This window comes from Barbatula barbatula (assembly GCF_947034865.1).
Source record: "Barbatula barbatula genome assembly, chromosome: 8".
Taxonomy (NCBI): Eukaryota; Metazoa; Chordata; class Actinopteri; order Cypriniformes; family Nemacheilidae; genus Barbatula; species Barbatula barbatula.
The window spans coordinates 18,398,563-18,418,778 of NC_136771.1; the positions used below are offsets into that span (position 1 = coordinate 18,398,563).

General features: G+C 37.2%; 1 protein-coding gene across 1 annotated transcript; it reads left to right on the forward strand.

The window, feature by feature from the left end:
- The first annotated feature begins 550 nt into the window (after positions 1-550).
- glrba (glycine receptor, beta a) lies at positions 551-18,144 on the forward strand. The gene is made up of 11 exons (XM_079463466.1): positions 551-1,080; positions 2,635-2,760; positions 3,261-3,367; positions 5,435-5,502; positions 5,583-5,809; positions 7,308-7,390; positions 7,768-7,908; positions 11,510-11,662; positions 15,412-15,560; positions 16,695-16,847; positions 17,360-18,144. The coding sequence occupies exons 2-11, from the start codon at positions 2,645-2,647 to the stop codon at positions 17,654-17,656; spliced, it is 1,494 nt and encodes a 497-aa protein (XP_079319592.1). The 5' UTR covers positions 551-1,080; positions 2,635-2,644; the 3' UTR covers positions 17,657-18,144.
- Positions 18,145-20,216: the final 2,072 nt, after the last annotated feature.

A 20,216-nucleotide genomic window follows, 5' to 3' on the forward strand; every position in this document is an offset into this window, starting at 1 on the left:
GTGTGTGTGTGAGCGAGAGAGAGAGAGAGTTTGTGTGCGTCTCCTCTGCAGTATGCTGGCAAAACGCCACACTGAGCAGAATGGCTTCACAAATTGTAAAACGCTCTTGTAGTGTTTTATTTCCCTGTCTGCCGGTATTTCTTTTTTACTCCAAATGTAAATGAATTACCTTCATCTCTGACGCAGACACCAGTATCCATGCATAACTCTATGCTGAGGATAGTAAGAATCAACCAGTTCTCATCCCTCTTTGTTTTATGTGTGAACATATTTCTCATTCCTTTACCAACATGTGATCATTAATCTTTTCTGCCACTTCATCTCTCTCTACCCCCCCTCTCTTTCCCTCTCTCCCTCATTCTCTCTCTCCCCTTCTCTCTCTCCCCTTCTCTCTCTCTCTGTCTCTCTCTCTCTCTCTCTCCCCCCTCTCTCTCCCTCATTCTCTCCTCTTCTCTCTCTCCCCTTCTCTCTCTCTCTCTCTCTCTCTCTCTCTCTCCCTCTCCCCCTTCTCACTCTCTCTCTCTCTCCTCTTCTCTCGCTCCCCTTCTCTCTCTCTCCCCCCTTCTCTTCTGGGCACACACAGCCCAGCCTGCCCTCGTTTAATTTAGTGTAAATGTGTTAGAGAAGCTGTCATTTAATGTGACTCAAAGGACAAGTGGAGGTGAGGCGGAGATCCATCCATTCACCACCAGATCCATTCTTTTGGCTTTCTTGACTCTTCGCACTTTATCTCAAATCAGGTTTGCTGCTTATGCGCGTGCTAAATAGTCTACAATTTTCGACATCCTTGGTGTGACAAGATACGAGATACTTACTCGTTCAAACGCCTTCGCGTCACTGCTCAGAACATCATTTGCTTTCGTAACTTCGACTCAGCCGAGTAAAGTGACGCCGGTGCGGGACATCGTCTCATCGCGCGAGAGCACGGCAGCTTCACTGCAGCGGGACAGGTGCATGCACGCAGACTCCATCACCCGCACACATGCCCGACCTGAGCTCGGAGTGAGTGGATGTACATACAATGATACACGCGCGCGTGAGCGGAGAAAACTGAAACCATCCTTCAGCTTTCCTCGTAAGGTAAGGCTCCGCACGGTGTCATGTTTTAAACGCTGTCATCGGCGAGCGAGCGGTTCTTATGTCCATCGTGATTTGGCAAGTTCACAAAGTGACTTATTATTCGTCTCGTGTGTATTTGGTAGTCTGTAACAGTGTTTCGGGTTGTGGGTTGGGTGTTCTCTCGTGTTCTCACTGCGGATTCCCAGTGTTTTACACACCACGCAGTCGCTGAGTCGAAAGCGTTTATTACCCATAATTAATCGGCACATTATTCTCAAGGTCCTGATCGAGATGTGATCTACAAGATGTGAGGATGTGTTTCAGTGCTTTTTAAAGCGATGGAGACCCAAGAGATATTTCTCATGGAACATGTTAAAGCTGTTGAATTTTTCTATACTGTATGTATACGTTAGGCCTGTACAGTACGCATGTGTGTATAGTTATGTAGTTTTATTAGCATTTTCCTAAAAGTCTTGTGCATTTTAGAAAATAACAGCTCGTCTAATGCTGTTAGGCTACACAAAAGTGCCTTAATATTTTTGGCATCGTAATTACTGTAAAGGAGTGATATGTTTTGCAAATTATGGTTGGAACTGACACAATATTACCAGGCCTATTTCATGTGGTTGTTCATATATAACAAATACACAAACGTTCATCTCTGGTATGCAAGAAATTACATTTTACAGAATAATAATAAATCAATAATAAATAAATCAATCAATAAAAATATTGTTTATGGTACAGTATTGACAAAGTGTGTTGTTCGATTCCTTAAAGGGATAATTCAACCAAATATAAAAAAATTCATCACTTTCTCTCCCTCGGGTTGTGTCAAATGTGTATAAATTTTAGTGTTGTACCGAACACAGACAAATATATTTGGAAGAATGATTGTAACCAAACAGTCCATAGTAGGAAAAGAAACTAGTTTGGTTTCCTACATTCTTCAAAATGATTTCTTTTGTGTAAATGTATACAGGTTTGAAACAACTTCAGGGTGCGTAACAAACCTTTTAAAGGGATAATTCGCCCGAAAATGAATATTCTGGCATCATTTACTCCTCCTTGTCATTTTAAACCTGTATAACTTTCTTTCTTCCAAACACAAATAGAGATATTTTGAAGAATGATAGTAACCGAAAAATGGCGGTACCCGGTGACTTGCATTGGTTTCGCTTCTGACAATAGAAGTGAATGGGTACAGGTTTGACACGACAAGAGGACGAGAAAATGTTATGTGTATTGGTACAGAACTGTTTAAAAATGGTTTAGCATCTAATTTAGTAGAAGTTGCACTAAAACTGTGATTTACCTGATTTTTTATATGATAAATATGAGTTTCACATCCTATGCAGACAAGGACAAAATAAATGTAACAAAATAAATTGTAACTAGAATTCTTTTAGCAATTTGGTACATTGGGACTGATGCTGGAATATATGAAGGAAAAAAATGTTTATGATCTTATCATTTTGGTATAGCATCAGTGTTGAACATACGTAGCTACTGTACATTCAACAGTGTAAGTCTGTTTCTTTGCTGACTAATGTGTACCGTCTGTGTGTGATGCAGGTGTGCAGTTATGGTTCTTAAGGGGCTGATCTTGTTGATGCTGTTGGTACAGTTCTCTTTAGAGAGCGCTGCTACAGGAGGCAAACCCAAAAAAGGGAAAAAGGGCAAACAAGTCATCTGTCCCTCGTAAGTCGTCCGGGCGATAACACGCACTTACATAAACGCACACACATGTGCGCATATCCCATAATGCTTTAAGGTTGCCAAGGACGGGAGGTTGTCAGTCATGGAGAATTACAGTGCTGTTAAGCAGAGTGAATGTCTGGTGATAAATAAAGAGAGGCACTGATGTGGGATCAGCCGCATTCTTTTCATCACACTTTATTACATGCTTGCAACGCAAGATAAACCGAACCCAGGCCAGTATACAGGATTTGTTGTCATTAACAGCTCATGGCGTATCTTTGTATGACTAAGCACAAGTGTTCCCTCCTTCAGCTGAACTCGCATGACTGTTCACAGTTCTTGGTTAGCACATGAAGACATGGATTCTAAGACATAGATGTTCTAACTTTGGGTGATTTTTTTTAAAATGTTTGACTCTTGTCAGGGCAAGTTATATTTAAACATGACCTTTCTAAGCGCTGAACTGCCAGTATAATGTGTGTCTATTCCATCATTTCCAGTCAGTTATCAGCAGAAGATCTTGACAGAGTCCCGGCCAACTCGACCAGCAACATTCTGAACCGCCTTCTGGTGACTTATGATTCACGAATACGACCGAACTTTAAAGGTAGATGAACATTACCATTATATACCTAACTTGTTGTTTCATTTTTCGCTATAAAGGCCAAAAATGGCGGCTGAAAAGAATTGCATAAGGTTTGAATAACATTTTCTCAGTGTCAAATAGTTTCCTTCATAGCGTTTTGTGCATGCAAGGCAATAGTTCTCAAACATTCTGGTATTGAAGTATTACATAAATCGGCCCAAACTGCTTAACAGTCATATTAAACATTTGTTTTGTATGGCAGTGGGGGCATATCATTTTTCTTATTGTGTTCTAGCGTACACTTTCTATAAAATAAAGAATAAGATGAAAATCTTGCACTTACTTCAATTGATGGAACGTTCATTATTCCAAAATGTAACCAACAGTAGCTGGGTTTTGTACCCATCATGAAACAAATCTTTTCAAGATTTTCAAAAGCTAAAAACTAATGCGAAATAGGTTTCAATCAAGTGGATTGAACAGATGGCGATGGTATAAAATCAGAAATACATCATTCGCGTAAACAGACGGTTAAACACAAGGATTTAATTCAGACTTAATTCGGCAAATGTGTGTTCATCTCCCATTAACTCTATTTGCAAAAACCACCTCAAGCAAGCGTAAAACCTTTTTGAGAATTGATGGATATTTTATCCATTACACGTTTCTTACACGAAACTTCAAAACGAGCAAAAAAACAGGGTGACGTAAACAGCTGGGTGATTCTCAAATAATCTTAGTCTCAAAATCCACGATTTTCTTAGAAGCACTCGCATCAACACATTTCCTTTTAATTCATTTAAAATGAGGTATGAAATGTTTAAAAGCATTCATTCCAAAACTTTTACTTACAGTTTAACACAATTTTGAACATTGTTTACATAAGTTTTACAGCAAGTTTTGAGTCCATTTTAAACTGTCAATCCCATAGCATGTTTCGTCAGAATGCAGTAAAGTACATTTGTATTAATCCGACATAATAAGACATTAATGAATTATATTATATAGTGTGACAAGAGAATATTAAGCTTTTAACTTTTAATCTCTTCATTTTTATGAAAATTCTGTCAATAATTTATTCCTTTGTTAAAATAATGCTTTGTGCAAGGTAGAGAACACAATTTTATTTATTAGATTTTTTGCTTTATTTAATTTTTTTTGTGTTGCCGGCTTTAATCTTTATTTAATTAAGAATTAAATTACTAGGATTCAAATCTTTACTGCCATGATGTTCAAGTAGTTTTGTGAGAACGACCCAGCTATAGCGTCATCATGGTTGTTGCATACTGGATTTGTCATTTTACATGTACTACATGTATTCGCATGCTGAATTGTGATTGGTCATCATTCCTACATCTGTTAGCGTACTGAATGGTCTTTTCCTGGATATTCTGTGTGCAACCCTTTATATCGACTTTTAAACGGCGATTATGTGTTAATTCTTGTGTGCAGGAGACAGAAAGGAAAATGTGTGCTGTCATGACAACAGCGAAGTCGGTCTGATGCTGAATTTAATCAAAACAGAATCAAAGTCTTAAACTTCTCTGTTCTTTCACTGCGCTGCTATTTCCTTCAGGAAGCACAAATCTAGTTATGATAGCAAGTGCTGCTCTGTCACAGTCAAACCTCTCAGACCTCAAACACTATGGAAGAGCAACTAATATTAGATCCTATTACTTTTTTGAGAAAAGTCACAAAGATCATAATATATGACCTCATTAAAATGATAATGTAGTCACGGCATCAGAGCACAGCAGAGTGTGTATTGTACAGCGTAATTGGAAATTACGTGCTGCAGAGGATCTCAGGACCCGTGGATCTATAATGTGTCATGCTGAACCCACTGGGATAAGAATGTGTCAGAGGGAAACTATTAGATCAATGAGCTCCTTCCAAAGTCTGTGGTTCTTGCATCCACCCGAGCATGAGATATTCTTACATTTGAGAACATTCACAGAGCATCACACTTACAGAAGCATCTGTTTTCCACTGTGGGGAATCTGAGAATAGCGCACAACTTTTATCCCACGCACATGGTTGATGTCCATAATTATATTTCTCTCAAGGGGTGCTATCATGTGTTTGTAGGTATCCCTGTGGAAGATAAGGTGAACATCTTCATCAACAGCTTTGGCTCAATCCAGGAGACCACAATGGTTAGAACAAACAGTATACCTATATGCTCATTTTATGCTGCCCTATAGTAATAGTTGTGCATGTGATTGTGTATCTGTAGGATTACCGTGTGAATATATTCCTGCGTCAGCGCTGGAATGACCCCCGACTGCGGTTACCGGCAGATTTTAAGTCCGATGCATTGACTGTTGATCCGAAAATGTTCCAGTGCCTTTGGAAGCCAGATCTATTTTTCGCCAATGAAAAAAATGCCAATTTTCACGACGTTACCCAGGAAAACATACTGCTCTTCATCTTCCGTAATGGAGACGTCCTCATCAGCATGAGGTAAGCCACAGTCAATCATTTAACAGGTTTATGTAGGGTTCAATTTTCTGCCAGTTTACAAGTTTTATTAAACCAGCTTCACCAGCTCCAATGGTGTTATGTTGCCATGCAATAAATATGATTAAAACGGAAAGGTGCACTGTATATATTTACAGTATATAGTTGGAAAAACTTTGTTCTGTTGAACACCAAAGAAGATATTTTGAAGAATGTAGGGCAGCATGCAGTTCTGGGGCACCTTTGACTACCAATGGAATTTTTCCTACTATGCTAGTCAATGGTGATCAAGAACTTTATCTTTCTCTGTGTTCATCAGAACTATACAGTTATGGAACAACTCATGGGTCAGTAAATGATGACAGATTTCGATTTTGGTGTAAACTGTCTTTTTAAACAGTAAAAATTCATAATGCATATATATAATAACAGAAGCATTAAAGTGTGAGTTGAAATTTGTATTTTATTCATATAAAATAATTATATATTTTTTGTTTATTTCTGACCCTGGAGTTTCGTTCACAGATGTGAGTTGTGTATTGGACTTTTGACCAATACACTTAATATTTGTTAACCATGTTTTGATAAAAGGTATATTCATTATTTTGTCTATCTTTACTGTCGCTGTTGTTCTGCTGTAGTCTTTTAACTGGAGCATGGCAGCGTGGGTATTTGCTCAAACTAAAAGGCTCTTTGTGGCAGATGAGAGAATATTCTAGTTCTTTGCTTTGCAGTGTGTGTGAGCCTTAGGGTGAGACCCCCACACGAACCCCCTCCCATTCTCATCTGCTACTGATGCTCCACATGCAACCAGGACTAATGAACCTTGCAGAGAGAGTGTGTGTGTGTGTGTGTGTGAGAGAGAGAGAGAGAGAGAGGGGGAACTGTAAATGACGTTTTACAGCAGTTGTATTTGAATTGCTGAGGTAAGTTAGTAATTTGTAAAGACCATCTTGAGGCTGTCCTGTGTGTGTGTGTGTGTGCGTGTGTGGGTGCGTGCGTGTGTATGTGTCCTCTCTTCACAAACACTCTTTTGCACACAATCTGTCTGTTCTAAACTCTAAAATAATGCATGTGGTGACAGTTGCTGTCAGGCACTTTTTAATGCCATAAAGACAAACTGCTATATTATTATGCTTTCCATATTTGTACGTATTGTATTTTTTATAACAACTTTGAATTTGATTAGGTATTTTGTTTTCTTATAATAAATAAATGTAATTATAAATAATTATTTCTAATAATTTAAAAAATTTAATCATTTCTAATAAGATAATCTTCTAATGCAGTTGAGTTGAGTAGGGGCGATTTAAAAAAAGGAAGTAACAAAAAAATGTAATATAAATTGCAATAAGTAAAAGGTACATGAGTGAAATAATGATGTATAACTATAACACTTTTAGCAATTGTCACTCATTTTGCAGTCAGCGATGTTGAAAAATCATAAGAAAATGATGCGTGGGATGTTTAATGTTGGATTTATTCTCTATTCCCTTATTAGATTGTCTGTCACTTTGTCATGTCCTCTGGATTTAACACTCTTTCCTATGGACACCCAACTCTGCAAGATGCAGTTAGAGAGCTGTAAGTAAACACACAGTTACACACACACACACACACGGACATTCCATTGATTTTTATGTCAGGCTTATGATATATTCTATCCCCAACACGCATTTTTTATTTTTCAATAAATATAATTCTGTATGATTTATAAGCTGTTTTCCCTCATGTGGACTAAAATGTCCCCACAAGGTCAAAATCTACTGGTATATTATCTTATTACTATTTCTACACAGTGAGGAATACTAGTACACACACACACACACACACACACACACACACACACCTGCGCCTGCAATGAAATTAAATTAAATGAAATAAAAAGATTTCATTTGAAGACAGGTTTGTAAGGTAAAATCAGTCATCATAACGTTATGTGTTTTACTGTGTGTGCGCAGTTGGCTACACCACAAAGGACCTGGTGTTTATGTGGCAGTCTGGGGACCCCGTTCAGATGGACGAAATAGCTTTGCCACAGTTTGATGTGAAGCAGGAGGACATTAAGTACGGAAACTGCACAAAGTTCTACCCTGGAACAGGTATAGATTGACATACATCTATAAATGTAGGCTCATATTTCACTGTTTACTAAAGCAAGAGAAAATCGAAAGGGAACAAAGTGTTCAGCAAGCCAACGATATGAGAGAAGCACATACACATATAAGAAAATGCTGACCTCACACCTCTGTAACGCTCCTAATTCAGACTGAATCAATACTTCTGAGATGGGTAGCTTGGCAGAACAGACTCATCATCAGAGCCAGATTCATGGCATTGAACATTTGGAAAAGCCAAATGAAATACATTTTAAATGAATGTTGGACTTTTGAATTGCTTTGTTAAGGGTTGCATGTGCATGGCTGAGCATCTTATCCTGTTTCATCAAGCTCTGCACACCTGATCCATTCCTCTGTTCCCATGCACTTCACTTTATGTTCCCATATGATGGCTGTGTTTGAAATACTGTAGCATACGTACATACTATTAATTTTACTTCTGCACTATTTGCAGTGTGCAGTATTTATACTTTAACAAGTTTATATGCAACCACACACTGCACATTGTACGTCATACTGTATGCCCAATGTCATTTATATTTCCAGGTTGACGACTAAGTGAAATCAACCCCATTTTTACCTTGGTTTAGACTTTCTTGTTAAAAAATTGTTTTAGACTTGGATTGGGATTAAACATGCAATTTACGCAATCTTGCATACTATTTATATAAATAATAGAGAGTATGCAGCATGCATACACTTTTCTTTTGTTTATAAATGTTGGATACAACCAACTATGATTCTGGTGCAGTATGAGCCTTGGGCACGGTGTTAGGGATGATGATGATAATGTTGATATGATAGTGATAATGATGCACAGCATGTTTCCCATGTGATGTGTATAGTTATAATAGTAAATGTGTTATTTCAGCAGTGTAAATAGGTATTATAAATAGGTATTTGCTTTACACTGTTTCTGTTTTGATGAAGTGCTAATAAATGCTATCATTAATCTTCCACGCATAAGACTGAAATGGAAAAAACAGCGTGTCTGCAGTAAGTTGCCATGCCTGTTGTGTCATTTTGCGTAGTGGGGTACACAATGTCTTTCAAATGAATCCCTGTTGTGACTGGAGCAGTCAGTGTGGGCCTGTATCCTTCACAACAAATCTATTCCCACACATATAGAAAACAGTTGCTTGCGCTACAGATATTCAGTATTTTTCTCCTTTTCTAACCAAACAGTGTTTTGCTGGCTTATTGAGAATATTCAACATTATTTGTCCCTAAATAAAAAAAAAATCAATTTATGTAAGAGTTACTGAAAACATTTATTTATTGAATTTATTTGATCAAAACTGAAAATCAAATCAATATTTTTAGGCTCAAAACATTGCCAATTTTTTAAGCAGATTGGGCTTAATTTTTTATTATGCGGGTTAAAAGTGGAAGGATTTTGTTAATCAGCTGTCATTCTTAAGCTAATATAAAGTTATTTATGTAAACAGGGTGTTTTTATGATTATTACTATACCGTTATTTTCAAGAGGAAGTGTAATGTGTAATGCAACAGTGACTGTAAAGTATGTTGTAACAAAGTTCAAGGAAGGAAGGAAGGATGCGTGAACCGGCGAACGCAACGTAAGCTTTTAATAAAATAAACAAACTTTAACGGTAAAACAAACTTCAAATGCCGGAAGCTCCCTAACTGTCAACTGCCGGCCATAAAAACACACAAAAACACACCATAAAGTCCAGGCCTGGTCCTCTCTAGTCATACCCTCCTGTCACTCGTCGTCTTAGCTCCCGGAGCTCCTCCATGAGAGAGATGCCTCAACCGTTCCCTCACGGCCCTCGTCCCGCCTTGCTCGTCACATATGTATTTTATTTATATGAGTGGCATATTTGAGTTTTGGGATTCAGGCTGGGGCTGTTGGGCTAGTTTTGGGCTAGTCTTGATTGACCATTGGCCTGAAAACAAATTAAACCTTGACACATGACATCCTAAAATACTACTCTCAAAAGATGTCCTACAGAGATGTGCAAGTTTTGTCTCTCATATACGGTCTCAGTCTTGTTACATGATAAAGCTGTGTTTACCAAAATCTAAATTTTCCATCCATTTGGAATGGAATTATCTTGTACAATGCAAACTATATTTTGCAGTGATGACCGGCTAGCCTATCCCAAACATATTTACATTTGTACAGTATCTTGAATGTAACATATACAGTATCCTTGGAAGAATTGACATGTATTTCTCCTGCACGAATCTCTTACATAAGGCAATATTTACTTCTTATGTAAGAAAACAGAACAGTGCAAATCTTGTTTACCGAAATCACACAAACATAGACAGCAATACCTTCACAAACAGTAAATAACCACGCACACACTAACTTACAGTAAATGATCAGAGAAACAATCACACCACCAACAGACAATAACAAGATCATTTCAAGCCTGGCCTTAATAGTCTCTTAAACTGTTTTATGTTAATACAGTTATACAGAGCTCACGGCATGAGATGCTACATGACAAAAACTGAGGATATGATATTTAAGTGATGTGTAAGTCAGAGTTATTTTTTAAATGCATTGTTCTGTTTTTTAGTTTTGTAAATGATGGGACTGTAAATGTTATAAATGGTTGTACTTCACTAGATGTATTTCATTAATGCTAATAAATCATGTCAATTTATGACATTTGTCATACATTTGCCAGGACTGGCTGTTCAATCAACAAACGTTTCCATAGTTTCTCTGACTCTTTTCTCATTTGTGAATATTTTTTAGATTACTTTAGGAACAGCCTTGACAGCTTGCTGGATAATGTGGCGTACTGCTGTCATTTCTGAGAGGTTACGCAGAAATGCACCTGGACGTTTTATTGACCACTAAACAAAACCCCTTATTATCTCTGACGTTGCATAGGATTCTAGAGTCATATGAGATGCATATGGGCACTGAAACTGTCATGATACTGCCATCCTTGCAGCTGTATCTCTTGTTCTTGTCGATTGGATCATGACAGCCCGTCTTGTGTGTGTGTTGGAAGCATATGGCCATTAATTGTGCCTTGTGCTATCCTGTCTTGCGACCTCGCCTCCTTGTTTCCTTATTCATTATCCCATTATCAGTTCACGCCCTTGTGCCTCTTTTGGTCTTTATCCCCGGTTAAGTTAGGTTAGGTCTTAAGTCTTGTTGTGTTAAAGAATTTTGTTCTTGTTTTCCCCTCGAGGGATTTTGAGTTATGTTTTGAATGTTATGTTTCAAAAAAGTGTTTTTTTGTTGAGAGCTGTCTGCACTTGAGCTCTGTTGACATGAACAGTGTGTAACCAAGTAAACGAAAATAATAAAATTATAATAAATTCATATCTTCACTAGTTTATTATATTTGTCAACAATGTTGCGCCATTTCCTTTTCTGTAATGTCATTTTTCTGAGCAAATATTATCTCCATCACATCTTGAATTTTTATTTTGTGTTATATACTGTAACATACTTTGGATGAAATTACATTTAATACTTTCCTTAGCTTAGACTATTTTCATAAATAGCTACTACTTTATGGATATAAAACTATTTAAAAAACACCCATTTGTGAATAAATTTAGTCCATTCTCTTCTGTTCTCTTTCTACAGGTTATTACACATGTGTAGAGGTCATCTTTACTCTCAGGAGGCAGGTGGGCTTTTACATGATGGGCGTCTACGCTCCCACACTGCTCCTTGTCGTCCTGTCATGGCTGTCCTTTTGGATCAACCCTGACGCCAGTGCGGCCCGCGTGCCCTTAGGTCAGTTGGCTTTCTCCATCAGACAGATAAGATGTAGAGCTGACGGTCAAACAAAACACACCACACACAGTAGATGGGATTGAAATTGCAGTGTTGTGTTTTATGACCCGTATCGGAGATAGTACGGCTCAGTCGTGCTTCTATTACCCATTTAATGCTTTCGTAAGGCCTTTTATGTGACCTAGGGCTTAGGACTGGAGTAGTTTATCTACTCTGCAGCCTTCGGGAACAGCCTCCAGATTCAAACAAATGACAACTTTAACATGAAAGAAATGAATAAAATGGGCAGTGTATTTAAAGTAAGCATTCATTACTTGGTAATGTGTTTTAAGAGATTTTAACATCACCAACATACCTTCTCTCCAAAACCTGAGATCACCGTGTCAACTAATTCACAGGCAGACAACGTTCCTGATTTGAACAGTGTAGGCTGCACATTCCTTTCAGTTTCTAGAGCCTTGGGCTGTCAAGAGACAGGTGTGATATCTCAGGACACACATCTCAGAAATATCTGTCAAGCAGTAGGGGCATTTTATGCATGACACTTTTTAATAAATCGCTTACAAATTCTTAAAGGTACTCTATAGGTCTATAACTTTTAATGGGGAAAATAGCAAAATTACAGAATTTCTTTCCTCATTCAGTCCCATAATCTTCTTCCTTATACCAAAGCCTTAAAGATGGGGTAACATGCTATTTCATGCATTCAGACTTTACACTCTTAACATAAACTGCTTAACATGAGCTGTGTCTCGTTTCGTAAGGCTGCGTCCTCCGGAGGTCTCATTTGAAGCCTGCTATGTAATCGAGTCTGTCTCGTTTCATAAAAGCAGGACACTCCGTATGCACCCTTCTAATGCGACCTACTTTCTGAAGAATTTGGAGGACACAGGAGGTGTATCCTTCGTCGCTCGAGATAACCCACAAATCTTTGCGTCTGCCAACATCTGTTATTTGAATAAACGGCAGCAGCTGCACATTCAATCAAATATGTGGTGTTTAAATGTTAACAGTTCCCAATTTGTGTCACTTTTTTTAATCTTAGCATGCATATGTAGTAAATAGGTTTACAAGCGTTAAGGGATTTTTAAACGTTTTAAAACAGTAAGGCAAAAATTTTATATTTGTTTATTACTTTTGGCATTGTTTAGGGTAAAAAGTAGCCAACTTTTTACCCTAAACAAGTAGCCAACTTTTAGTAGCCAACTTTTTACCTCTTAAAATCATGTTGAGAGGGTTTTAATTAATTTGACAGGTGCGCGAGTGCGCCGTGTTGTCATAGCAATGTAGTACTTCCTGTTTCCTTTTCAGCCAGTATGCCCTACAAAGGACTTCTCATTTCATTCTAAGTTGAGGATTCTCTGCATCCTTTAGAGGATCAGACCTCCGAAGGACAAACCTTACGAAACGAGACACAGTGTATGATATAGTTGTAAAACTCCGAATCTCACTCCCCCCAGCTTTCTTAATACACCCGCACCTGCACCATTTTGATCTGCTCATCCCCCCCAGACTCTATATGAACTGTTCTTTGTGTTTCACTCATTGTCAGGTCTAGTTGTCGTTTTGTTAAAGTTGTTGTTTCATGCTAATACTGGCTCAGACCATTTATAGTTTATATACCGGTGGATGCTACTTGTTTGCTATACTCACCTGTGGATGTTACGCGATTGTTATCACCTGTGGATGTTACCTGTTTGTTCTCACCCGTTGGAATAAAAACCATTGAATCTGCAATCGTTGTATACATCGTGTCCTTTCCTCCAAAAGTGTGACAGTAGTATTTCTGTGCTTGGTACACTCCCCCAGCACTTTTTTATTAGTCTGGATCGCTGTTTCGTAACAGGGGGATCCTATTCTCCCGGAAAAGCACGCCATCGGCAAGGCGAAAGAAATGGCCCGCTCACTCGCCAACCAATGAGCGATAGGAAGACCCGCTTATCCAGATTTGCTGCACTGCGTCAAATTGGCTTTCTCTTGCGATAGTGAGAGAAGTTGTGTGTTTATTTGTTCACGGAATTTCAGTGATGGAGGTTATATAAGGGTTGGATATACAGCTGGATTTTGAGATTGTTTGAAACTGATTGAATGCTAAAAGATGCCAGACATGAACTGCATGCGGTTAGTCAAACTAAGTCATATGTCTGTGATTTGTTGGCGATCGGCGTGTACATGCATAATGTAAAAAACACGAATGGATTAATGCAATGATGTATTGTGTGCTCATGCTGTAGTTCCGTCCCCTTGCATCATCTTTTTCCTTAAATAATCGTACAGCTGTATCTCTCTTTTATAAATTTGATCAAATTAAATAATCTTCGAAGATACGACGTATGCAATACTACTGTAAAGTACTCAGGATTAATATGAGATTGGCAAAAAAATACGTGTGTTACCCAATCTTTAACAGATAAGGTGCTATGGAATACTCAATTCTGATTGGTCAGTTCTGATTGGTCCTTGCATTCTGCAGGGAAATATTTCTGTTAAATGTCCAGCAAACTACAACAAACAAAAAAGCTACAAAAGGTTCTGCACACTGATGCCACAGAGGAACTATTTTGGTCAATTTATTTCCTTCGCTCAATTTCTTTCTTACTTTTTATAATTGAAAGATCCTTTTTTTCTACTACAAAGAAGCTATTGTGAAACTGAACGGTTGTTTAGATGTTAAAGGTTCTTTATGGAACCATTCAGCTAAAAACGGTTCTTGGCATAATGAAACTCAGCCAGAGTGAATATTTGACTATTTAATGTTATCAGTCCCCCACAGAGTTTTTGCAAATAAACTCTTAATTTCAAATCCATATTTGACTTGTTTATTAAGCATCTGTGTAATAAATGTCATTGTAAATATAAATCACTTATTTAATGTTATGAATGTAAAATCTGCCTTAAGTTTGATTTATAAACATTTTGTATACTTACCAGTGTGCATCCAGACACAAAGGAAAGATCTCGAAAGAACATGAACAGCAAAAATTAAGGAAAAATATTCCAAAAATGACAATCTTGCTATGTAACACAATCAACTTCCATCTGTCGCTTTCATGTTAACCTGAAATTCAACCCATTTGTCCTCTCATTTTTCATATCCCTCTTCCCGTAGGCTTCACCTTTACTTCATTCCTTTTTCTCATTTCAACTGTCCATTACAGGGATGGCTGTCAATTTCAGGTTAGTTTTAATATTAAAAGAATTCTTAAGATGCATATATAAATATATTTTTATTGTATATATACATTTATATATGCATCTTTTCCCTCCCCATTTACCACCACAACCTTTTATGTTTTCCCAGAAAAAATATTTCTAAGAGGTTGCTCATTTATAGCTCAGGAGATTTGATGAAGCTGTGTTGTATCGACTCAGATCTCAGATGTTTCTCCTGAAATGGCTTAAAAGAATTAAGAAAAGAAACGCATCAGATAATTGTTTTAATACATTAAGAGTGATGAATGTAGACTGTAGATGTAAAATTAACTAGAATTGTTCATATTGAAATCTTCAATAATGCTGTTTTGCCTTTTGACTGCAGACTTGGCAAATCTGGGGTCAGTTTGCGTATGTTTGTTGAGATCTGTTTGAAACTTTGATTTGTCTTTTTCTCGGGAGAAATATCTGAGACACAGGAGACTTCAGCAAATGTTTCCATGTTCTCTCTTTTTGAGCTCATTGTCTTGGAGAAACGATTGAGATCTCATTTGTGATTTTTCTTCTTATGGGTGTGTTTCTCTCTCTGTCTGTAGGTATTTTATCTGTTCTGTCGCTCTCATCTGAGAGTATGCTTTTAGCATCTGAGCTTCCTAAAGTTTCCTACGTGAAGGCCATTGATATCTGGATGATTGCCTGTTTGCTCTATGGTTTTGCCTCACTTGTGGAGTACGCTGTAGTCCAGGTACTTATATTTATTGTACATATGTGTTAAATAGTGTGGGGTTTTGTATGTATAAATCTTTTTGTATGTGTGATGTCTCTGTCAGTACCATGGACAGCGTCTGTTCATTATATTTAGTCTATACAATATGTTGTGCAATAAGGCCCCTGATCTGTATCATTACAAAAATGTATTCACAATAATCATCATTATAAATGTTCTTCTACCAAGATATATAGTTTAACACTAACTATGGACATTTTAAGGTGCCAAGCATTCCATCAACGTGCCGCATTCATTTAGAATGTGATATCACAGGCGTGCATTTATTAGATTTTTAATAAAAACTATAAATTTGGTTTCTATTCAACCAAGTCACGACATAGATATAGATGTGCTGTCACAGTGTTTGCAATAATGTATTAGTATCCCTGTTTTCGTGACATTGACAATGAAAAACGACATGCCTTTTTACCAAGAATTCCCAAAATAGCTGTTTCTTAAATAGGTAAGAGAAATATGCTGACACGGATACACACTCTTTCCGGGAGCAAGACAACAGCCTTCAAAGCTTAAAAACACAACAACGTCTTACAGAGTAATACAATCCTTAGCTATAAAACAGATATGTCAGTGGTCGCAATGTTTATAGAAGACTTCCAGATTTATAACTGCAGTCACATTAGGCATTACACGGGTGTAGGATTACATTGGTTTTCTGCTGAAATGCACAAATGTGTGTCGTAATTGATTCACCTTCATGTCATTTAAAACCTGTATATGTCTCTGGAACACAACTGAAGATATTTTGAGGAATGTATCAGTGGTTTTTGCATTCATACAATAAAGGTCAATAGGAACCTTTGTTCTTTGGTTACCAGCTTTCTTCAGAGTGTAATTTTCTTCTGCAGAAGAAAGAAAGTCATACAGGTTTGAAAAACATGAGGGTGAGAAAATAATGAAAGAATTGATATTGTTGGGTGAACTATCCCTTTAAGAAGAGTATTATTGGTGAAATATTTGTTATTTGGATTCTGAAGCCACATTTATAATTGAATTGCATTAGATAACACAATCATATTAAACATACAGTATCAAATATATTATTTGGTTTAAGGGGTCCTTAAGATGTGAATTTGCTCTTTTTTTTCTCAGGTGATGTTGAACAGCCCAAGGCGAATTGAAGAAGAGAAGGCAAAAATGGCAGAGAAAGAAAAAGCAAGAGAAGAAAAAGAGAACAAGACACCAGCCAAAACAAACAGTGTCAATGGAACTGGAGGGACCCCGATACATGTCAGCACACTCCAGGTCAGTGCATGTATATTCTCCAACATGTGTTTGTGGTCTAAATGTGTGCATTTAAAACAGTGTGTGCGTGCCTGTGTGTTCTCTTAATCTAGTATGTGTGTGTGTGGATTTCTTACATGTATGGGGTATGTTTTTCTTCTCTTTATGTAAGATGAATGTATGTGGTAATGGGTGCATGGGGAGATGAAATGGCTGTAATTGAGTCTACTGCTCTGAGCGTGCTCAGTGGGACATGGGTGCAGAGTAGAGCAGAGGATTCTGGGGGACTGAGATAATGTGACCCGACAGCAGTGAGGCCAGAAGCTATAAAAGAGCAGCACGGGGGTTCAGAAGCGTGTGTGCGTATGTGTAAGGGGTAGAGGTCATATTTCAAACAATATTTAAGAGAAATGTCTTGTGAGAATGATTCAGTGAATACTAAATTTTATCTGTAACCTTATTTACCGTTTTGTAATTAGTACATATATATTTTTATGCTTAAAATTGTACTACTTGTACATATGTTTGTCTAGGTGGTAGAAAACCGCTGTAAGAAGGTGTGCACTTCTAAGTCCGACCTTCGCTCGAACGATTTCAGCATTGTCGGTTCTCTCCCACGCGATTTCGAACTCTCCAACTTCGACTGTTACGGGAAACCCATTGAAGTCTTGAACGCCGCTGGAAAATCGCTAAACAAGATCAACAAGAAGCCATCACCTCCAAAACCTGTGATACCTCAAGCGGCTAAATGTATTGACCTTTATGCACGAGCTCTGTTCCCTTTCACTTTTCTCTTCTTCAATGTTATTTACTGGTCTGTTTACCTGTGAACACGGATCACAAAAATTGTATAAATGTGTGTCTGTGTCTGCGTCTGTGTGCTTGTATGCTATGAGGGAACGTATAATGATCAAGCATGAACAAAGCGTAAAATCCTCATCTTTCAAATTCTCGGGTGTCTTGTTTGGATCAGTTAAATAGTCCCTGTCCTTTGCTACGCTTATTTGTATTTCACTTCCTTATAAGTAGCTTTTTGAAGTGTGTAGCTTTAATATGACAGCATGACTTTACAGATGGCATGTGTTCAGCCATGGTAGATACATATCCATCCCATGTTGCCCCATGCCAACACATGCCTAAATGTGAATTGTTTATAAACTCAGGCAAAAATGTCTAATGTGCTTATGGAATTAAATACTGTATCAGATCTGGACACAGTCTGGTGTGTATTTACAATTCAGAATAGTTTTGTTTCTCTGTAATGAGAAGAGGGTATTACGGCTATTATCAAGCCATATAATAAAGATCATTCAAAAGCAAAATGTTGACGTCAGGTGTATTCATGACAGGTCTTTGAAAATACGGTAGAACTGGATTGATATGATTAATTGATATTGATATTCATTCTAACAACAGCCCATGTAAATACTGTATACATGTATACAATATTTCACTATCAAATTGATGTTGATGATGACGTAATCGTATGTACAAATGAATTGAAAAGAAATAATTGTAAGTAAAAATCTAGGTGTATACTCACTTCAAGGGACAGTTAACCCAAAGATGAAAATGATGTAATTGTTTACTCACCCTCAAGTTGTTTCAAACCTGTATAAATGTTGTTGTTCTGCTGGACACATAAAACACTGCTTTAGAACTGTGTATTGTCCTACATTCTTTAAAATATCTTCTTTTGTGTTCAAAGTGAATCAGAACAAATAAATGTTTACAGGTTTTGAACAACTTATTGTTGAGTAAACAATGACATCATTTTCATTTTTGGGTGAACTATTCCTTAGTTACATTGATAACAGCATTGTTTTCCCAAGGCTATACAGTATGTAATAGGTAAACCATTTAAATGTAAACTATTTGGTCCAAACCGAAAGACTACATAATTGTTTAGATTAAATCAAGTCACAGCTTTACCAATCAAGTCACAGCTTTACCAATCAAACTCAAATCCAGATATACAGCATTTACATTTTTGAGATTTGGTTAGAATAGTAAAATCTTAAAGGAACCGTTCACCCAAAAATGATCATTCTGTCTCAATTCACTGTTCCAAATCTGGATGAATGCTTGTAACCAATCAGTTCTTGGCCACTATTGACTACCATAGTAGGAAAAATGTGTTTGTTTAGTTGAACACAAAAGAAGATATTTTGAAGAATGTAGGAAAGCAAACTGTTCTGGGGCACTTTTTGACTACCGTGCATTGTAATTTTACGTACTATTGTAGTCAATGGGGGCCAAAAACTGTTTGGTTACAAGCATTCTTACAAATATCTTTCTTTGTGTTCATCAGAACAAATACATTTATACAGATTTGGAACAATTTGAGGGCGAGTAAATGATGACAAGACTTTACATTACATTTTTGGGTGAACCTTCACATTAAGGAAAGACATTTGTAAAAAAAATTAAAAATAAGCTTTAAATAGGCGTTACTTTCATATAATATGTTATACAGCATATGAATTAGAAATAAAACGATTCCATATGCTAACGAGGATGTGTAGGGCCAAGCTTCCATTGCACCACACTGCTCTCTGCTGGGCGTGCTGGAAATGACAGTACCCACTGTAGAATTGTGAAAAGGTTGAACTGGAAAATTGCTGTTGAGAACTGCATGATTAACCCTTAGAGATCCAGAGCAGCAAAATGTAAATGTTGGTATACATTAAATAAATGATAAATACTTTTTATTAAATATGGGTGAAAACTATAGGCTACACAACAAGCTGACGTGCGGACCACAACAACTTTAAAATGTTACAGGTATTTTCTCAGCCTACATCTAGTTTGTTTATGAATTGATCATGTAATCGGGTAATTCGAAATGCAGCAATTGTGACCACAATTCTCAAACAATGCAGCATATTCCCTATAAGCCATTTTTGCTTATTATTTGTATCTGTGTCTCCCACTCCAAATGGTCACATTAAAACAATTAATTTAATGAAAGTATTTTTTGTCTTAATCAAATTGTATTTGTAAGTAATTGTATCCATTTTATGTACTAAAGTGTATATATTTACTATTTTTAAATCAACTTTTTATATATATCAAAATGCAATTATTGAACTGAAATGTGATTGTGGGCTACTTAAAAAAAGGTGTAAAATGTTTACAGTGAGGGTTATTAAGGTTCTTAAATCACTGTAAACTTAATGTCAGAATGGTTTCCATATGGTGACAAATTGGCCCATTGGATTGCAGAGGCAAATCCGTCACACCACTGTCTCGTGTTAACACCCACTTGTGAGAAATGTAGCCTAGTTGTTTTATTCTGCAGCATATCCGATGACACGATTATCGAGTTCAATTGAAATCTTTATCGCTATCAGATTTCCCAAATCGCCACGCGGCTGGTCTGATCGATGT